The sequence below is a fragment of the Benincasa hispida genome, chromosome 12 (genome assembly GCF_027475165.1).
Source record: "Benincasa hispida cultivar pf3 chromosome 12, pf3_genome.v1.1, whole genome shotgun sequence".
Classification (NCBI taxonomy): domain Eukaryota; kingdom Viridiplantae; phylum Streptophyta; class Magnoliopsida; order Cucurbitales; family Cucurbitaceae; genus Benincasa; species Benincasa hispida.
This window is the reverse complement of record NC_143489.1, coordinates 24,058,931-24,081,014: the sequence shown is the minus strand read 5'-3', so window position 1 is coordinate 24,081,014 and position 22,084 is coordinate 24,058,931. Positions and strand designations below refer to the sequence as shown.

Sequence of the window (22,084 nt, the reverse complement as noted above, 5' to 3'; positions counted from 1 at the left end):
TCTTTGAAGGACAATGAGTGGGAGCATGACCATCGTAATATGCGGGGCAAAGCCACCTTGCTCCTTCGCTTCGCAATGTTTCCAGCTATCGATGAAGCTAGGATCTCGTACGTCCATACCTAAATAAAATTTAAAACATATTAAGAATAATAGTAATGTTAAATCAAACAACACAATTATTATGTTAAGCAAATTTACCTGGAACGCTTGTGGAAATCCACGTAAAGAGTACTTCACAACGTAATTTTTATTTCCTTTGACCCTCGTCTTGTATAGACTGCTCTTATCATTCAACACAGTCTTTAGGGCATCCAATGTCCTCTCCCAAATAATGGTACCCCAATCAAGACTGTTGTAGTAATCTAAGGTTTGAACGTCCTTAAAACATTTGAGGTCCACTGCATTTTTCTGTTTGTTTTTTCCCATCATTGAGACCTTAATATAGTAAACTACTGTGATCTTTACAACATCATCATCATCATTTTCAAACTCCAAGTCCTTGTATTTTTCTTCAAGTCGACGGAGATGTAAGGTGTCCTTCGTCACTCGATTACCAAAATACTTGATAGCAAGTTCATACGAGGACTGCTAGTTCTGATCAACTCGTGTTGGGGATTGCCACAAACTAGTCATCAACAAAAAGTCATCCTTTGAAAAAGTGACAACCTTTCCATAAATAGAGAATGACATTGAGTCTAATCTCATCCTCTCACTTCTCTCAGCAACATGTGATGGATAACTGGGCTGTTAAACACCATGTCAACGTCTACAAATCGTCCAAAAACTGTTCTCTTGAACATGTCCAACTGCCTTGGCGTAAGCTTCTCTTTCACAATCTTGTTTGCATTAGCAATGTGAGCCAAGCTGGTTACTTGACTGAGAAATCGGTCGGCTTCGGGTATTCTGAAATGTGTTGCCATCTTAAATCACTCCTGCATGAAATAAAGATTCAATCAGTAAACTCCTTCAGAAAAAAAAAATTGTAAAACAACATTCTATTTAAATCTCACTAGATTCCCTATCGCTAGACTCGCTTTCACTGGTGTCCCTCTCTCTGGTATCGCTATCTCCAGTATCGCTCTCTCCGGTATCACTATCTCCAGTATTGCTCTCTCTGGTGTCACTCTCTCCAGTGTTGCTCTCACTTATCTCGCTCACATTCTCTCTTTTTACTCGTCTTTAACCACATAACACATCGAAAACCAGAAAAACAAACAAAAAAACCATAGGTTCACTTATCTCGCTCACATTCGCTCTCTCCGGTGTCACTCTCACTTATCTCGCTCACAATCTCTTTCTACTCGTCTTCAACCACATAACACATCGAAAACCAAAAAACAAACAAAAAAAACCATATTAGTGTATTTCTAAACCCAGAACAACCCACAAAGTCCCATTACCGATCAATGTAAGATATTTTCAGACACATATTGAAAGATTTACCGATTAGATTCGATTTGTCAGCGGCAGTAGTATCGTTTGCAGGCCGAAATGATGGATTCTAAAGAGTGTTTTAGTTTATGAGCGATACGAAGCCGTTAGCCTTGAAAATTTTAAATGAAGAGTTTTTAGTTTTGGTGAGTTCTCAGTAAAAAGGTAAGAAGACGAAGAAGTAAGAGCAATTTATGTAATTTGGTATGACGATGATGTCAGCAGAGAGTCATTAACATTATTTTTTAAAAATAGGTCACTTGACATTTTGAACAAAAAAAAAATTGGATCATTCAAAACCTCGAGCGAATGGAAGTGAAGATGTTTTGTCACATACCAAATTTGATTTGATTATGAGATTTTTGAATGTATAATTTCGATCTGTTCATCTCCATCGCTGAAATGGACTGAACTTTTTCCACCAACCGCCAAATCAATCTTCTCAAACTTCTCATCCACTCTTCTTCACTTCTCAGCTCCCCCTTCCAATATCCAATTGTTTCTGCAGATCAATTTCAATTCCGAACCAAGTTTCGGATTCGATTTGATCGTCTCCAAGATCTGTTAAATGCATCAGGTTTGATCCGCTTTGGTTTTTGAAGGTTGAAGACGAAGCCTATTACTTGCTGAGAAGATGCGAAGTAAGGGATCGAATGCTCGACTTTCGGGCATGCCTATTCGATCCCGAATTCCCACCCTTTTACTCTCCATGTTCGCTACCTTCGCTTCAATCTACGTCGCTGGCCGGTTCGGTCTCTTTGATTCCCTCTTTTCCTCTATTTCTTCTTCCCTCGGTGTTTGGTTATGGATCATTTTCAATTCTGGATGATTTGCAGGTTATGGCAGGATGCGGAGAACAGGGTTTACTTGATTAAGGAGCTGGATAGGCTAACGGGTCAGGTGGGTAACCTGCTTTGCTTACTTATTTCTGGAATTTTTTTAGTTAAAACATTATTTGTAAGCGACAATTTAGCAGCTGCATTTCTTATTATACTCGTACTAAGCTTAAGCTGAGTTTCTGCTACTATTTTCCGACCAGCGGTTCAATTAGTACATTGATTGGATGTTTTTTCCCCCCTTTTTTCAAAATTGAATTGATGTAAATGCACTTCAACAACATTGTAGTATGCATAGGAAAGAAACGGTGGTTGATAACTTCCGGGAGGTCCTTGAAATATAATACATTACGTGTTTTTTTTACTTCAAGATATTCCCTCTCTTAAAGGGACATCCATGCATGGAGAAACTCAGTATGGGTTTGTTGATTTATAATATTTTATATAACTGGCATCTTGTTACAGTTTATTTGGTAATTGTCAAATAAGTACAGACTGCTGTTGTTTTTTTAGAACTGGAGGACACAATTGGGCAACTTGTAGAATAGATCTTGTTCAAGTAACTAAGTAAGATTGACTGCTGTCGTTTTTGTTTGTTTGTTTGTTTGTTTTCCTTTACAAAGGTATGGGTGTGGATACCTGGAACCTTATACTGGATGGAAATTTAAATCGACCAAAATTTGGTTGTTGATGTTGAATTATCACTATGAGATAGCATAGGATGATTTAAATGGAGCATATTTGCATGTAATTTGCAATGACCAATGAGGTTATGGCTAGCCAAAAAATGCAATAGTGCCTATCAGTTCTTGGCTTTGAATTTGTTATTTTACACCCATTCTGTTAGCTGCAGATACAGTTGCATTGCAATTTGTGTTGATTTCATATCCACTTGTTCACTTCTGTCTTCTCTGGATTATTCAAATTGATCCATGGTACCTGTACAGGGACAATCGGCCATTTCAGTGGATGATACGTTAAAAATCATAGCCTGCAGGTAGTACTTATTTATATTTGTGTTGGATTGAAACTATCTAGTTTTAAGTATACGGCTCCAATCTCTTGTATTATTTATACTTCTTTATAGGGAACAACAGAAGAAATTGTTGGCGCTTGAGATGGACTTGGCTGCTGCTAGGCAGGAGGGATTTATGGTGAAGCATTCAAGAGAGACTAATGAAACAAAGATCCCTTTGGTTGTAATTGGAGTCATCACCGGATTTGGCCGCAAAAACAACAGAGATGCAATTCGTAAAGCATGGATGGGAACTGGTAATGCGTTAGTCTTCCCCGAGGTCAAAGTTAATCACATACCCAATTTCTAGGATTGAGGTTCTGTATGCCTCATAGAATAACAAAAGAAAAATCAGGGTTAAGAATGAATAATTCAGGTTGAAGTGTTCGTGATGAGGGTAAAAAGGATTGCTTTTTGTGACACTGCAATTCACCGTTGTACTTTCTCATGGCAGGAAACAAATGTCTTCCCTCCTTTCTTAGTGCTACATTTTGTGAATATAGTTTGTGTTTATGTATATTACAATCCTTTTTTAATGTTAAATGTTTAGATCTAAAAGCTTGATTTGCAGGTGCTTCTTTGAGAAAAATGGAGAGCCAGAAGGGCATAATTGCTAGATTTGTCATTGGAAGAAGGTTTTATTTCTGTTCGTTTATTAACTTTATGTCCAATATTCTGATTTTCATTTGAAAGTCTTCCTTAACATCTAGTTTATGTAATTTCTTGCAGTCCAAACCGTGGGGACAGTTTAGACAGGGCCATAGACGATGAAAATAGACAATATAATGATTTCATTATACATGTATGTTTTCTTAATTGTTATAGACGATAGAATGATGCACGATCCTTGTTACCTGAGTAAAATTTAGTTGATTGATTATAGCCTACTCCATTACAGAATGAACATGTGGAGGCGCCTGAGGAGCTTTCAAAGAAGGCCAAGCTTTTTTTTGCTTATGCTGTTGATAAATGGGATGCCGAATTTTATGCCAAAGTCAATGATGATGTTTATATAAATATTGGTTAGTACAACTATTGCGATGAATAGTTATCCCTCGATGCATTTTGCTTTGCATGTAAAAATCCTCTCTGAGAAAGTAAGAAACAAATTAGTATGTCAATAAAACTTCATGCTTCATACTAAAACAGTCTTTTTTCTTGATATGTCAGTGCTATATATGTCTCTTTCTATTGAAAGTGAGATAGTTAATGCAATTCAACTTTAGTTGAGACTGTCGCACCATAATGAAAGGTGTTCTGCATCATCTATTTGAAGTCAGGGAGGATTCTTGAGGAGACTGTCTCTTGCTTTTCTTTGGAACATTGGGTTAGAAATGAAAAGAAAATTTTAAGGGGGTAGAGAAGTCTTGTGAAGTTTGAAGTTTAGTGCCCATGTCAATACCTTGTTTCGAGTCTTTGTAGTTATCCAATCACTAACAAGGATTCTCTAGTAATTTTTCTTTTCTCAGGTTTCTTTTATTTGGGTTTGGCCTTATTTTTCATGGCCCATTTTTTCTAAAGAAAAATTGTATCTTGTGCTTTTTCTTATGGAACACATTATTGCGATACCTTCAACGTTAATTTTGCCATTGAAGTGAAGCTATTCTCAACTTCTTCCCGTTTTGTGCTTATGGCACTTGTGAGTGAAAATGTATACATTCGCTAATCATTTCTGTAAATAATTTTTGCTTTGTACAGATGCCCTAGGGAGCACACTTGCTTCTTACTTGGACAAACCACGTGTTTATGTTGGGTGCATGAAATCTGGTGAAGTATTCTCAGAACCGTGAGTATGGTGTAAATCAGGACATACATTTAACGTAGGTAGTGGACATTTGACCATGAAACTAAATCTCTCATCGTTTTCCATTTCGACCTTTTCAGGAGCCATAAATGGTATGAACCAGACTGGTGGAAATTTGGTGATAAAAAAACGTGAGTTATATTGCATGTGTGTATGCCTTGTTACTAACAATAATGTTAGCATGTTACTAATTCGTCCTGCTAATTTCTTTCCATTGCCGAACATGCTAAGACTCTGTTTTGTTCTTCCACTTTTGCGATGGTCAAGGACTCATTCCACTCAATATTATTATGTTTATCATATTTTGGCCTTTGGAGAAATATAACAATACTCTAGAGAAAGTCAATTTAAAACCCTTTTTTTTTTTTTTTTTTTTTTTTTGTAGAAAGTACTTGTGGAAAAACACTACTCCAAAGTTGTAGAATCAAACCTTATTGTTCATCGGGTAATTCAGTAAAAGGACACTTTTGCTAAAAGCACACATTTTAAAAGCATTTTGAACCACACCTTGACTTGATCCTACCTGGATTTGTGAACTATCTTTTCAGCTTCACATTTTGAAAGTTATATATACTTCTTTGTGACTGTTTCATATGCTTATTTTTGTCTTTTGCAAACATAAACAGATACTTCCGACATGCTTCTGGCGAAATGTATGTCATATCTAAAGCCCTGGCCAAGTTTATCTCAATAAACAGGCAAGTAATTCTATTTTCATCTATTGCCTTGTCTGCATTTTACATGGCTCAACACGAATGCTTACATTGGGTTTATCAAATCTGCAGATCTCTTCTCCGTTCTTACGCTCATGACGATGTCACAACTGGTGCCTGGTTCATCGGGCTTGATGTCACGTACATTGACGAGGGCAAGTTTTGCTGCTCTTCTTGGTCTGCAGGTTTGTCTTCCCGTCTCTAATAGACACATCAGAATCGGAAATTTCAAACCCAAAATTTCAACATTAACAGTTTTCTTTTCCCTCCCTTTGTAGGAGCCATCTGCGCAGGTGTCTGATTGGTTTGCTTGAAGATCCTCGATGGGAAAAAGGGAAATACCAGCCTGAAGAGAACACAGAACTAATTTATATCTTTTTGATGTCCTTGTGTGTGGCTAGACGAAAGGCAATAGCTCTTCCCATGCTGCTTTCGGTTTCTTACGCTAACTCCGAGTTCTGGAGAGACTAGCCAGAGGCTCAACAGTTTGTAAGACGTGCTTGCTACACAGAAAGATTAATAGTTGAAGGGAAAATATAATTTTCTTCATTCTTTGGACTTCACTTCATCTTACTGACGTTCTTAAATGTGATTTTGTTGTTCATTTAGCACATCGGAATGTATGTTAATTCTTTCAGGCGAGTTGGACCTTTGAGAAATGTAGATTTAAAGGCACAGTTTTATTAAGCACCTATTATCAAGGATAACTCTCATAAAGGGTAAGACTCGTACTGTTTTCATTTGCCTGTCATATTAACAAAAACCAAAAGTTTCAGAACGTCATGGAAGTTGGGGAACTAATTAGAAGTTGACATGATAATGTCTAAAACGTTCTTGTAATATATAGTATTAATTTATAGACTACCAAAATTGTTAGCTTTGATAACACCATTTAATTGTTTTATTCTTAAAAATTATGTTTGTTTTCTTAATTCTTTTTTAACTGTGCTTTTCTATCATTTTTTACTAAGCACAAAAAAAACAAAAAAAACAAAAAAAAAAACAAAAAAAAAAACAAAGAACTTAATTTTTAAAAATCACATGGACATGGTTATCAAATGTATCCTTAAATTCATATGGAAAACAAAACATAGTGGAAAGGGAAAGCATAACATGTAATAGTGAGGTTGCAATAGATTCATATCACAAATAATTAGAATCAAAATTTGAACATAATTTAATTGGTTAAACCATATACTCTCAACAGAAGTTAGAGATTTAAATTTTTTTTAAAAAAAAATTCAATAAAGCTCAACTAATGGGACAAAGAGAACAAGTCACCAAAAATAACATCAACAACCCAACTCGATTATATTCAATATTGACGTATTTTGGGACATCAATCAAGTAAGAAATTATCTAAAGTTTGACTTATTTTGGACACCTCTAAGAAACCACTATAATCACCACTAATGTATTTCGCTCTTCATCTTCTCGAGCTTCATAAGGTAACTCCTGGCTTCTTTGGATATGGTCAAAACCAATCAAATTCCTCTCTTTACTTGACTAAAAACAGATGATTAGCCACTTTTATTCTATTTGAGTTTCTTTGCATATGTGCAATTCTTCTAAACAGAATTTATTGCCTATACGAAGTTTGAAAGCTGCTTCAAAGATCTAGCAAAAGAAGGTGACCTTTAGAAGTTTGCTGCAAAGACAAAATTTCATACATAATCTCTACTGAAAAGGTGGTAACTTGGTATACCACGCAGATCATTTGCGACCAAAATACAAATAGAGAAGTACATTCATTAAGATCTCATTTGATTCTTGAAAAATTAAGTGAAACAACACGAGTTTCAAAAACCAAATAATTATCAAGACCTTGAACTTGAAATCAACCTATCACTGAATTCTACAACAGAATTCAATCCAAAGACGAACACGAAATATAAGACGTAATCATCATTACCTGCCATTGTGAGAGTCTGCAAGTATCGGTGAAACACCATCAGGTAAATGAATACAATACATTATAAATGCCTATATTCTTCATCACATTTACAATCCCAAGAGGCCTCTAGTGTCATATTACATATACAAAGATGTCATAGTTGGAGTACAACAGAATTCTTGACACAATCATTTCCATAATTCCTAATTAAGACGTACCGCCAAGAAAATGAGCTACAGCCTTATCAGTGTCATTGTCATACATGAGTAATGCCTCGACCACCTTAACGGAAGAAAATCCCATTTCTCGTAGGAGTGTGTAGCCTTTTACAAATTCTTGAACCTACAAAATTACTCAGAGACGGTCAGCAAAGCCAAAACAAAAAAACAAACAACAGTCGTGAAGGATATCGTAGAATGATGTACTCTACAAGATGGAATTAGAGGGACTAAGACTGAAAGTTATTAAAACTTGGAATAAAATAGGATGTTTTGAGCTTTAGTGACGGGACTAAGAAACAAAAAAAGACTTCAGAGGACAATACTACATTTTAACCTCTTAAAAAGTGAAGTAGAATTGAATCAAATAGCGTAAATGATAGGATAAATCAAAAAGCTGTGAATAGATCCCCCATCTGTGCATCACAAGCAAGCAACTTAATTATAGTAGAGTGAGAAGTAGAGATAATCCTGCAAGCTGTTCACAAGCGTTATCTAATATGTGATGAATCATATCAAGTATACATATCTTCATTCTGGCCGTTATAGCACGTGTCCCAGGGCTAAAGGGTGTGGTAACTTAACGTCTATATGACAATGATAACTTATCTTCATCCTGACCTTCCTCCGACTTATAGAGATAATACGTGACCTTCCTCCAACTTATCACCGATTATACTTGGCCTTCCACTAACTAATCAGAGATAATACCTTACATCACTGACTAACACAACCAAAACCATACACCACTGTGTCTGCATTCCAAAAGGCATGCTCTCTTTCTTTCTTTTAGTTTTTAGGAAACTAAAAGGCACCATTTCTTTCAAGGGGATCACTTCACCATTTTGTATAAATGGACCATTTATGTGTGTCCAAGTCAGCTTGTTCACACCTCAAGTATTCTCATGGGACTACTATCTACTCTATATTTAGATTTTAGATGCCAAGGAAACTCATAAGATATAGGCCACCATAGTTAATCTCAACCCCTCCTTTAAGTACTTTATTATTTACATTGGCCCTTACGACCACCGGGCCATAAATGCAATACATTACAATAAGATCATATCCCATTTCCCTAGGATGTCACTACACCAATCATTCATAATTACCTTGGTTGGATTGTCTCCATAATTAGCAACTGCAAATGAAACAGCTTCCCGACTCAAGCCAGATGCAACATACTTGCTCACAACTGGATCTCCAATTGAAGCCTACAAGGAAACATGTATACTCATGACAACAAATGTAGATTGTGGAACACAGACAGTGAGACATACAATATAATACCATTTTTAGGGGGGGGGGGGAAAGGCAATCAAACAGAATCAAGGAGGTTTTATTTATTTATTATTTTTTTAAAAGAGACAATCAACACAAAATGAATGAATGAAAATAAATAACAAGAAATAAAGACATTTCGTTTGCAAATCATAAAAAATAAATTACTAAGGTATACATGTGATTAATGATGTTCTAGGATAAGGAATTAACCTACTACAGATAAAAAGTTAAAAATATGTTTCCAGAGAGAGAATCTTTCCTAGACAAAATCCTAGTTAAGAAGCTCACTACTGAAGAAAAAAAAAATAGCATATAAATTAAAAGAAAAAGTTACCATTGAAGATGTTGTGGACTCCACTGGTTTAGAAGGAAGATGTTCCAGGCCAAACCGATTCCAATTCGGAGTTTCTTTCTCTGCTTCAGCTAAAACCTTTTTCTCAAACTCAAAATCAAATTGGAAATTGCTCCGAGGAATATCTCCAATTTGTGGAGATAATTGAGGCTATAAGAAAACGTCAAGCCATTAAAACCCAAAGCAACCATTTTCATTACCAAACAAAAGAACCAGAAAGTCACCGATATCAAGATCCAATTCACATTCATAACAGAATTCACAATCTGGAGCAACAAAATCAAAACTCACCGGAGGAGTAATTCGATATTCCGGTTTAATGGTAACCCTGATGCCCAATCCTGCTGTACAATCAAATCAACCAATCGAAGTCAATTAAAACAAAAACCACAAAATTCCATCAATTTCATATGAAAATCAAACAATCCAAGAAAACCCTAAAACTATTTCTAAAATTCACATAAACTAAGAAAATAAGCGATTCGTCAAAAACCCATTATAACATGAGACGAAAGACAATGAATTTACAAGAGGAAGAAGGAGATGGAGATGGAGATGGAGAAGAAGAATGATGATGGGAAGAGAGACGGGCCACCGGAGTGGTCGTTGAAGGAGCTTGTTGACCGATCCTGGGGTACATTGACTGTGAATACATGGGATGGGGAGAGGGAGATGGGGAAGAAGAAGCAGTCGGGCCGTACATCGGTGGATGAGCATCGTAGTGGCCGGGTTTGTTTCTGTAATCGTATGCCATTGGAGAACAGAGGAAAAAGCTCAAAGGAAAGACGGTGGACAAATGAAGGTATTAAAGTTAATGCCTAATGTTATATTCGTTCCCAATTTTTATGTTTTCAAATTTTGGATTTCATTTTCCATCAAATATCTCTTCTAAGATTTTATTTTGAAGATTGATTTCATGTTTTTTTTTTAATTTAAATTACGAATTTAAGATTTTAAAATGCATAATTACATTAAATAAAAACTAAATATCCTTCAATATTTCAAGTTTGTTGAGTAAAATTTGAGTTATTTACTATTATCATCACCTCCGTTCCAGAAAGTTGAGGTTCAATCTCCCTTTTGTATTAAAAAAAAAAGAAGTAAAACTTGCTATATATATTTATGTGTTTGAATCTTAAAACTAAGGATATATATTCAATTTAATGCGTTAATTTAACGAGAGCATAACATGGATATATCACTATTAACCTCACATCTGGTTGAATTGAAAAGAAAATTACAAATTTAGGGTATGAACTTTAAAAAGTTTAGGATCCATTTGGATTGATTTGAGAAAAAATGTTTTTCAAAAAAATCATTTTTATTTAAATATTTTTATAAAAGCATATTAAAATACACTTGAAAATGTTTGTATCACAAACACACTCTTAATATATTCATAAACGTATTTTTATAAATAATAATTCTTATCTTAAATTTTAAAAGTAGAAAAATACTTGACAAAACGTTAAATAGTGTACAATAGGTTCATAGCATATTTGAGACATTTTAAAATTAACTAATTTGTTAGACACAAAACTAAATTTATTTATTCTAATATAATCTCAAACTTTAAATGTTCAAACTACATGCTAAGTTGCACCAAAATTTAGTGACTGCCCAAAGATTTTTAATTATGTCCATATGATGCAGTTTTGAATTTAAACAATTGTTATGATAAAACAATATTAGAATAAGTTAAATAAATTAAATTAAATTAAAATTTCAATAATAAACTTATTATTTGGTCCTAAGAGTTTAAAATGTATATTTGTAGCCTGTCAATTTTGAGATATAAGTTTAAAAGGTTTACAATAGTTTGTGTTAACTGTTATAACATAATAATTTTCTAATGTTGATATGGTATCGAAGAAATGAGAAAAATAAATTTACTTTACCTTCTTAATTACAAATGTCAAATCAACCTTAAAAACCTTTACTTTGTTAGCCTACTTTTTAGTGTTGATATATTATTTTTTTTTTTTGTTTATATTACCTAATTTTCAAGCCTACTACAAGATTAATTTAAATTTTAAAAAGTTGTAAATTATGTTTACCTAATAATAACACTTGCAATTCATCTTTCTTTTTCATTCACACATTGACTTTGCTTGTAATTACTTAAAAAGAAAAAAGAGAAAAAAAGACATAAACTGACCGACCATCGGTCAAAGTTCACACATTTTTTTGGTTGGTTTCGGTACTCGTTTTCTCCCCAAACCGATACCGACCGATATATACCCTTACTATAGCTTACAGAAAAAATAGGGTCAAGTACATATTTAACTTCTCAAAGGGTAATTGCAATGGATAACGTTTTTAGGGATAATAATCAAGTGTATAACAACATTTTTAAAAAATTGCAAATATAGCAAAGTCTATCAGCGATAGACTTCTATCACTAATAGACTCTTACCGACGATATGGCCTATCACTGATAGACTCCTACCTAGAGATGTTCACAAGACGGGGAAGTTCCTATCCCCCTATTTCATTCCTCATCCCCACGGGGGAAAATTTCCCACTTTTTTTTCTAACAATTTTTTATTTCAATTGAATATTTTCTTTAACAATTCCTTAAACGTTTCCTATACAAGTTTCATTTAAATAAAAGATTATCATTTTTGCTAATAAAAACAATAATACACATGCAATTTGAAAAGATCTAATTAAAATGTTAAATTCTCATCATTTGTAAAAATTAAAATTCAACCATTAGAATATTCTACCTTAAATATTACAACGTAGGAGGATTTAAAGCAATAAGGTTTTAAACTTAAATAATTAAAACATCCATAATTATCCTAACAAAGTCTACCATACAAAAGTCAAGGTGGGCACTGGGACATGGGGCGAGGTTGGGGACGGGGATATAATCCCCGTCTCCAACCCCAAATTGTAAATGGGGAAAAAAAATTCTCACTCTCTCCTCGATTTCTCGTGTATTGGAATTCCGAATACGAGACCCCAACTCGCAGATTTTTTTGGACATCTCTACTCCTACAAACGATATGGTCTATCACATATAGACTATCTAAATTTTGTCATATTTGTAATTTTTTTTACATTATGTTATATCTGCTAATAGACTATCTAAATTTTGTCATATTTGTCATCTTTTTTACATTATGTTATATCTGCTAATATTTCGAGGTTGATTACTACATTTGCTACTCTCTCAAAATTCAAATTATCGTTTAAACCTTTTCCAAAAACTTTGGATATCAAAATGGTACATTATTAAGCTTTTGGGACGAAACAAACATGTTCTCGAGAACTCAGAGACTAAAAGGTAAATTTTTTTTCCCTAGATTCTAATATCTTGTCATTCTACTTGCTCTTGATTTATTTTCTCATTCCATTGTCAACACATTAAAAACCCCAACAATTTGAGGCCTAAGTATACATTCAATTGAGTAATCTGTCTTAGAAATAGAATAAACCATCAAAGGCATAGCCTAAGCTTTGTTTATATTTTATATACAAAAAGCAAGGAGCAATTTCATGCTACAATACAACAAAAGGAAGAGGGGGGAAAAATGAAGCCTCTAATCAGAGAATACATACAAGGCCTAAGAACTGGAGAGGATTACAAACAAACAATTTGATGTTGCAAGTTAAAATGCTCTCACAGATTAAATATGTGGTCACTTGCACCAAACATGGCAGCATTGAACTGTCTGGTATTCAAGTCGCCCCCGTCCAAAGAAGAACCAAATCTGTCGAGCCACTGCGTCGGGCTTTGGTTTTCACTCTCCTCTACCCACTCCGAAGTCATATCGATGTCATCGAACTGGATAGGGTCAGATTCCAGGGGTTTTGTTCTCATCTGTCTAGCCAACCTGAGGTTGTAGTTTATGTAGACAAGGTCATTTAATGTTTCCTTGTCGATTTTATTACGTTTTTCAGAGTGAATTTGCTGAAACATGCTCCAATTCCGCTCGAAGGAGAAAGTACTGCAAACTTGACTGAGAATCCGTATTGCAACTCGTTGTAACACGGGCGCAGAGTCACCAAACTGTTCCCACCAAAGCCCTACATCACATCAAATCAATGATGAGCTACTAGCAAACCAAATGAATGTTTAACATTAATAGGGCTTACTAAGGCATCGTGGCTGTTAGTCCCACATAATATGACAAAGGATTTTTGTTACTATAAGAATTCAAATCTCCCACCTCTTGTTTGAGAGCATATGTCTTAACTAGGTATGCAGTGCTTAAGTTTGCCATCAGGAGAAGCAAAAGCATTAAGATTAATAATTAGCTCATCCACGCCAACTAAAATTAGACTATAGTATTGACCAAATTTTTCGTATCATCTTTTTGTTAGGTCAACCAAACATAAAATATTTCCTCGACAATTAGAATTATTTCCTAAACCTCAAAATATTAAGGGTATGTTTGGGGCAAAAATTATCTTAAGATTATAATAACCACCTTTTGCTACAGCAAATACTATTTTGTATTCCCTAATTAGCTACAGTAACACTATTTCAAAACTCCATTTGCTATATATTTACTATTTGTTACAGTTTTTACTATTTTATATTCATCAATTTTTTATTCTTTGCTACTAGATGTTTACTATTTCCTTTTAAAACTAAATAGTTTGCACTTCAAACACATAATATTATAACACAAACTAAAACAATCAACGCCACAAACACAAACTATTATAACCCAACTATAATAACTAACTCATTGCCCCAAACACCCCTTAACATGTCAGGTTCTAAAACCTCTTCATAGAAATCAATTCTAAACCAAAAGTGTGATTCACACCCAAAACTATTAACACATACCTTCCTAATTCAGAGCTGCCAAAATGACAAAATCGAGCAGCTAAAAGAAGAAACGAAAGAAACCAATGCATTCTAGCCAATTTAATGGTGGGGTGAAAAGACCGAAACAGAACACGAAATGCAGCTCTATCATTAAATACACTTGTTAACTGTATTTAGGACAACCAGGAGAAATATATTGAAAACATGATTAGTTAGTTCTAGTAAAGATTAAAATTTAGCTGTGTCGTTATATTTGGATTTGAAACTAAGAAGAGGAAATTCCTTTTTTATTATCCCAAGATTTGACAATGCAGGATTCTAACACAATCTTTGGGTAGTTTCTCAATCAAGTCTGAAATGCCAAGGTTCACTATTTCAATGAAATTGTTTATATTAGGATATTCGACGAAGATCAGATGGTAGTGCATCAAAATATTCATCATTCAAGTGCAGAAATGATGGGTTATAATCATCACGGCTTCAATGAAATTGTTTATATAGATTTGTTAAAATGACAATGGATAGAAAACTTACAAGGTGAAACTGTATCCCTTGCTTCCATTGCTAAACTGCATCCAAACATCCCATTTGCCTTTGTGAAAGTAAATATTTGATTGGTAATGTCCCGTCTCATCTCTGGCAAGGGGAGCAATTTCTCCAAAACATTAAAGAAATCCTCTTTAATGGAAGTAAGGAACTTTATTTCTGGATTATACTGAATACTCGGGTTCAAAAACGCAGCTGCTGCGTGAAGCGGGGAATGAAGTTGGTCCCTCCACTTCCTGTCAACGATATCCAGAAATGTCTTGCACTTGATCTCATCCATTATATAATACGTTCTTATTGATTCTTTTGCTCTAGTCATTAACTCATATATACATCCCACAGCAGGTTTACCCCCGCACACTTCTCTCAAGACTCTTAGGAAAGGCTCTGATATTGCCACACATTCTTCCACTGCCCTCCAGAAATCATTATCTTCTATAATCGCAATACAAGAAATGCTCTGTGGTTTATTTGAATAAGGATTCGTGGTGTATTCAGGACTATTGAACATATGCTTCAGTCTTGACCTTTGCTTCAGAATAGATTGCAAAGACAGGAAACTTGATACGGGCTTCGATATCCCAGTCCGAATGAGTTCTTGACTGCCAGTGAACCTTCGCATCAGGTCAAGCAGTGAGGAACTATTATATAGAAATTTTGATATGGTTTGTGCTTGCAGGATACATCGGTTTACCCAATCTACCTTTGAAAATTCCTCCAAAATTGCATTCAGACACTGTGAAGCACAGGGAGACACAAATATAGTTCCATAAGTCTGGAGGATATGATTTGCAATACCTGAATAATTCAAACCACTGTCCATGATTATCTGCACTACATTTTCATGGCCGAAATCTTGAATGACGGAATCAAATAAATCAGCAAGGCACTTTGTGTTCTTGAAATATGTAGATGCATCAATGGATTTGTGAAAAAAGGTCCGGGATGGGGATGAAACCAAAAAGTTGATCAAAGCTCTTGATTTATTGTCAGTCCATGTGTCTACAATGATTGTGCAGCCGGTGGTAGCCCACTCTTTCTCAATATCCTTCGACTGAAGGCTCACTTCAGTTTTGATCCTCTCCAACCAAGTAGTCTTCAGAGTTTCGGCAGAAGGGGCTGTAAATCCAGGGCCACATTTCCCTATTGCATCGATCATTAGCTGATAGGATGAAGATCTAGCTATACTAAAGTCTAGCTTATTCTCAAAAAAGAATAAAGCAATGCTTTTCTCAGCATTTTCATGGTTATGTAATGATGGAGGAGCCATGGGAGTAACAGTTGGAAAAACTTTGGCAATTGGCGATGGGGCCTCCATCGAAATAACAGATTTACACATTGACATTGATGGTGCATTTTCAACAGTCTTGACTTCAGCTAGCTTCTGCTTTTTCCCACTGGATGTTTCCTTGATCTCCTCTCTAGTTGCTAGTATGGCTCTCACTCTATCAGAAACGTCGTCCCTCACTTTACTACATGGATTTACACCTCTACTTGGTAGTCGAGATAAATGATGCTTCAGTCTACTAATCCCACCATTCAAAACTCTAAGACAAAATTTGCACTTTACCTTGTTACCATCTAATTTCTCAGCATATTCCCAACAAATATCTTTCTCACGGACCACTGAGAAAAGTAACAAAAATCAAGCAGCTGAATTGGTTGGTCATTCAAGGACAAACAAACCAAAGACTTATATAATCCACGAAAGGCAAAAATAAACAAATGAATGTATATATAAGGGTAAAAAGCAAGAATCTAGTTTGGCAACAAGCATTGCGGAACCAAAAAGCTCCAACTCACTCAGGATGTGTACGTGTTCTGATCTTCTGGCAAGTCGACCTACTAAGGATCAAACCGAAAGGACAGTAAGCAGCTGAGAGGCCAAGATGAAATATTCACGATTAGTATTAGAAAATGGTCAACGCTCAGGCCAGATAATAAGATTTAAGAAACAACAAAAGATATGATTACAATGTGACAGTAAGTTCGTCTCATGAAAGCTCATGAAAGAAGATAGATGAATTAAACCGCAACCAAAGAAGGGACAAGGAAGAAACATATAACAAGCAAACAAGGACCTCAAATGTGGTATCATGTCTGATTGCTTGTGAATTTGAGAGATATAGAACATGCTTAATTTGAAAAACATTTAAATTCATTGGAGAATTTTACAGCTGATATTAGTAAAGGACTCCCTGCATTGGTTAACTGACTGAATGTTAAAATCATTTTCTGCCTCATTTTGATGGATTGAAACTCCTCGGGAGAAAAGGGTCTTCCAAAATGCCTCTCTCGGCAATGTTCAAAACTAACTTACGTGATAGCATGAACTTAAAGCCACACCATTCGTCTTTAAGAGAGAAACTTTGAAAAGCAAAATCAACTCCTCTGAAACTAATAATAAGAGTGTCATATCACATTCTCTTCTGCTCTGCAGAAGGCTTTTTTCTTCAAACGGACCCTCATTTTCCTCCTTCTTACATTTTTTTTCAAACATTTAAAATCACCCCCATTTCCCTCCACCAATTTTCTCAGAAGCCAACCAAGCCAGAAACCCATTAAACTCCTCATTAAAGAACAGAGACATTACATTACACTTGTACTCTCCCACGCAGAAGCTAGATTTCCATCAAATTTAACTAACAAAAAGTCCTAAACGAACAAAAAAATTCCCAATACGAATCTTTCACTAACTCAAAGTCTCAAACAACCCACAAGGAGCTAAGCGACTGCTTTCTCAAGCAAACTTCCCTCCCACAGTTTCCCAGTAAACAAATAAGTCGTAGAACCAAATTCCCATCAACCCATTTGAGAAATCCCAACACCCTCTGCCCTCAATTCTCTCTCGACAGGCAAAGAAGCAGCAAAATTGAATTGTAAAAGCAAATCGCAACTCGTGAACTAAAAATAGAGCTGAAAAAACGCAGCATAGAGTAAGATAAGAAAAAACGGGAAAGAGGGTATGAAAACGAAGGAAAATTAACGAGAAATTTAAGGGTAACTTACAGAAGAGAGAGAGAGAGAGAGAGAGATTGGTATTTGGGTGTTGTTGTTCTCGACGGAGAGATGAGCGGAGGGTTCGCAGTAGAGCAAAAAAATGATCGATTTATCGCGAGATTTTGAGAGAGCTCGAAAGCTCTGTTCTTAGGGGTTTTTTTTCTGTTCAATTAATTTTATTTCTTTTTCTCGTTTTCAAAAAATTTCTTTTTTTAATTTTCCATACGATATATCGCGGGCCGTCCGATCCAACAACCAATTGATTACTGGTTCCTTCAGTCTGATCCGACATATCGATAATTTGAGTCGATATGTCGACATCTAAACGGCGTCGTATGGGCGAAGTGGAAAATTGGGAAAAAATTATATCAGAATTGGAAGCCTATCTCTATCAGAGCCAGGTTTCGATCCTGGGACCTGTGGGTTATGGGCCCACCACGCTTCCGCTGCGCCACTCTGATTTGTTGAAATCAATTTGCAATTATTAATAAAGATTGACACAAATTTATAAATAGTAAAATTATTTTCTTTCCATTGTGATTTTTAGGCTCTCTGTTTTGTTTTCAATTTCGTGGTTTTAATTGATGGATTGAGTTTTTTTTCATAGAATTAATTAAGATTTTAACTGAACTTAAAAGAAGAATATTCATTAAATTCAACTCTTTTGACTTAAATAAATAGATTAAATAAATTTGAACTATTATATATCATAAAATTAGCTTTAAATCTACTACATGTATTTTTTTTAAGTCCGAAAAATTAATCACCATCTTCGTAATTACTGTACTAAAAATATCACCTTTTAAAATAAGTTAAACAACCCATTTGATTCTATTTAACAGTAGATTTGAATCTAAATGTTTTATACTAGATTTAATATTTTTTTGTAGTTTGAGTTTTCTATTAACGAAATTTGTGTATAAATCATTGAAATTAGATTGAACTATAATATTCTCGACATGTGTCCTTATAATTATTTTTTCAACTTTATATTTATTTTTTTAATTCAACAAAAATACGTGAGAATATGTTTATATTTTGATTATTTTAACCGAGGTTATAATACAACAAATTGATGTTATAATACTTTAAGGGGATAGATTGTGCTCGAATTTGCACATCAACTCCAAGCTTCAACATTAAGACTCATATTTCTTCTTCCTTCGCTGCCCGAAGTTGGCAAATTAAAATATTGCATATTCTTTTTCTTCGTCTATTATAAAAATGCATGGCAAAAATTTTAATAGTTTTTGTTGAAGATAATAATATGCACTATTATGATGCTCACCAAACACCCTCTAATACTTAATTTACATCAAAAATTTTGTGTTAGCATAACAATAATTAGAGTGTTAGATTTGTGTACTTTTGCATAATCTTCTTTTTCTATTTATACAATATTGACTTGATGTTATTGAATCAATCCCTACGTAATTATTTGGATGAAGGCATTATGAAAGGTAAAAATAGTTTGAATATATAGTAGTGATGTTTCGTGTAGAGTTACATTGTTTCATGAATGAATATGTCTATACATATGTCTTTTCTTCAAATTGCTTTGAAGAACTTTTCTCCAATTAAAACTTTCTCCCTTTTTATAAAGTCGTAGAAGTTCGGTTTATTTCCACAAAATTTAGTTCGTTGAACTTGTGGATAGGGTGTAATTTCTATTAAAAAAAAGAAAAAAAAAGTTAATTTATTTTATGCTATGAGACAATTAGTCGTGAAACTCAAGCATTAGAGTGTATAAATTTGTCTTAAAGAGACAACGTAAAGTCGTTGGACTCATATCCTTTTCGATATACCAGATTCTGTATTTTCTGATTTTTTTATATGATATTATTCATATCACGAAAAACTATTATAATCATCCTAAGTTAAAATGTCAATTTGATGAAATTATTAATTTAAAGTAAAATTCGACTCACTCCAACCAATTTTTAGTATCATACAAATTGGTGGGATTCGAACCAAATAACTATCCGTCACTAACACATATTATTTGTTAGTTGAATAATGCTTGCTTTAGTTCACTCTACTAATTAGGTGTAAACCATAATAATACTATTGTTTGTTTTTATAATAATAACAATTGTCAAAATGAACATAACTCAATTAATATACGAGTGTGTTAAAAATGGTGTGGTTCGAATTTTCGTACTTCACAAAATAAAATTAAAAAAGAAAAAAATGGCCAAAATGTAAGGAAACGACCAAAAATGAAAAGGGGATTAGAAAAAGGAAGAAAGGATTTCGGTGGATATAGACTAATAGGAGTTGTTTTTTTATTTTTTTATTTTTTTGACTAATTAACAGAAAATATGTTGAAAGGCAATAATTAGTTTACCAAACAAACCAAACTTTCATCCAATCATTTTGATTCCTATTTCTTTAAATAAATCTAAGCATTTCAATCTTTTTACACTTTTGTCTCCTCTTTTTTCCACATTTCAATCATTTCGGCTATTAAACTAAAGTTCTAAAAATTTTAGAATTCGGTAAGGTTCTGTATAATAATCATTTTGTGTTTTTTATTTTTGTTTTTTAAAATTAAATCTAAAATCTAACTAATTTTTGAGAATTAAAAAAGTAACCTTCAAAAAATTGTATTTGTTTTATAAATTTGGCTAATAATTGAATCATGGTACTTAAAAAAAAATGCAAACTATTGTAAAAAAAAATGGATAAAATGGATTTAATTTTCAAAAACAAAAACAAAAAAATTAAATGATTACCAAACAAAACATAAAATTTAAATTAAATTTGAATTTTAATAGAACTACCAAATTTTCAATTTTGTATTTAATTGATATGTAGGTTTTAAAAATCGTTGAATAGGTCCAAAAATCTTTGGACATACAATTAAAATTTTAAAGACTATTTAATACAAAGTCGAAAGTTTAAGAACATATTAGATTTTATTTTAGTTTAGTTTTTTTAGTTTAAGAATCAAATAAGTACAAATAAGTATAAATAAGACAATTTTAAAGACCCATCAGACACTCTTCAAAGCATGTGAAATACATTGATTGTGACACAACCATAGAGTTTAGCCAGTAAATTTTTAAGGGTAAATTGTAAAAAATCACTCATAAAGTATGATGGTAATTATAATTATACCCCTAAACTTTCAATTTTAAAAATTTAGTTCTAAAACTTATAGAAGTGTTAAAATTGCATCAAATTAGACCTCCAAAATCACATAATTATATAAATTGTAACATTTTATAAGTTTGTGGGTTCAATTTTATCATTTACGAGTCTCTACCATTATTGTAAGTTCCGATGTCCAATTTAACATAGTAGAAGTTTATGGGTCCAATTATTACAATTAAAAGTTTGATAGTATAATTACAACTACCACCATACTTTAAGAGGTTTTAAATTTTAACCCACTAGCCCTTTCTTAAAAGAATGTTAAAAAAAAAATTAAAAAACAAACAATAGATCTTATTGGGGTTTTTCTATTATTAAACAAAAAAAAAGCAAATTATAAAACAACTTTTTCTCAAAAATCGTGGGTTTATTTTTTATTAAAAAAACGTTGGGTAAATTTTTGTCAAGAAACAAATTCTTACTCTTTACATTAGGGATCTAAACAGTTATTATAAGTCAATATTAATCTAATTTAACAGATATAAAATACATATCATCAATTAAGAGATCGTAAGTTTGAATCTTTTACTTTACATATGGATTGTATTAAAAATAACAATGATGTAAGGTGACAAGAGCATTCAATAAAAAGAATGCGTTATCAAAATAGATAATCTAGATGTATAAAATATTTTTGTATAGTTTCCACAATCTAGTATAATTTTTCTTCACGTGTATTCCCTAGTCTCAACTCTTCATGAAATTATTGAATTAATAGATATACTTTTCCTTCTTAACAAATAAATACCAAAACAATGTGCTTTTTTAACTTTTCAATCTTGCAAGAAAAATGGAAAAAAAATAAAATACAAATAAAAATGCTTTCTTCTTCTTTTAAATGATAAACAATAATAATTATTCAATGAGTTAGGCTACTTAATCCAAAGCACTCTTATGCATATCCACAATTATCAATATATTTATTGATATTTTAACAATTTTATATTCGCCTTGTCTTAATTTTTCGTAATATTCTAATTAAATTGGTTTGGTGCTCTAAAGTGCAATTTGGTCCTGTTTGGTAAGGTCCCATTTTCGTTTTCTTATTA

The 22,084-nt window shown here is 33.4% G+C and overlaps 3 protein-coding genes and 1 non-coding gene across 11 annotated transcripts; 1 reads left to right on the top strand and 3 right to left on the bottom strand.

The window, feature by feature from the left end:
* The first annotated feature begins 1,753 nt into the window (after positions 1-1,753).
* On the top strand, positions 1,754-6,516 carry LOC120067366 (Galactosyltransferase family protein). Of its 2 annotated transcripts, XR_016525216.1 has the most exons (13): positions 1,755-2,178; positions 2,268-2,331; positions 3,215-3,264; positions 3,355-3,539; positions 3,854-3,917; positions 4,012-4,084; positions 4,181-4,304; positions 4,981-5,068; positions 5,167-5,217; positions 5,472-5,531; positions 5,713-5,784; positions 5,872-5,984; positions 6,078-6,516. XR_016525216.1 is itself a non-coding variant. In XM_039018941.2 (12 exons), exons 1-12 carry the CDS (start codon positions 2,066-2,068, stop codon positions 6,098-6,100), a joined length of 1,020 nt encoding a protein of 339 aa, XP_038874869.1. In that variant the 5' UTR covers positions 1,754-2,065; the 3' UTR covers positions 6,101-6,516. The 2 variants fall into 2 exon arrangements, 1 of the variants encoding a protein (XP_038874869.1); XM_039018941.2 differs by lacking the exon at positions 5,472-5,531 and having other exon boundaries at positions 1,754-2,178.
* A 1,239-nt stretch (positions 6,517-7,755) lies between these two features.
* LOC120067367 (Ubiquitin-associated/translation elongation factor EF1B protein) lies at positions 7,756-10,416 on the bottom strand. Its single transcript, XM_039018942.2, has 5 exons — positions 10,076-10,416; positions 9,839-9,891; positions 9,530-9,697; positions 9,024-9,125; positions 7,756-8,035 (listed from the first exon to the last, which is right to left on the bottom strand). The coding sequence occupies exons 1-5, from the start codon at positions 10,299-10,301 to the stop codon at positions 7,901-7,903; spliced, it is 684 nt and encodes a 227-aa protein (XP_038874870.1). The 5' UTR covers positions 10,302-10,416; the 3' UTR covers positions 7,756-7,900.
* Positions 10,417-12,919: 2,503 nt separating this feature from the next.
* On the bottom strand, positions 12,920-18,028 carry LOC120067148 (hAT transposon superfamily). Of its 7 annotated transcripts, none has more exons than XM_090307731.1 (5): positions 17,889-18,028; positions 16,683-16,755; positions 16,450-16,505; positions 14,868-16,369; positions 12,920-13,582 (listed from the first exon to the last, which is right to left on the bottom strand). In XM_090307731.1, the coding sequence occupies exons 3-5, from the start codon at positions 16,458-16,460 to the stop codon at positions 13,176-13,178; spliced, it is 1,920 nt and encodes a 639-aa protein (XP_090163857.1). In that variant the 5' UTR covers positions 16,461-16,505; positions 16,683-16,755; positions 17,889-18,028; the 3' UTR covers positions 12,920-13,175. The 7 variants fall into 7 exon arrangements, with proteins under 7 accessions (XP_090163857.1, XP_038874527.1, XP_038874524.1 ...); XM_039018599.2 differs by lacking the exon at positions 17,889-18,028 and adding an exon at positions 17,096-17,221; XM_039018596.2 differs by having other exon boundaries at positions 14,868-16,505.
* A 240-nt stretch (positions 18,029-18,268) lies between these two features.
* On the bottom strand, positions 18,269-18,340 carry TRNAM-CAU (transfer RNA methionine (anticodon CAU)). The gene has a single exon. It is a non-coding gene; the product is annotated as a tRNA-Met (tRNA).
* Positions 18,341-22,084: the final 3,744 nt, after the last annotated feature.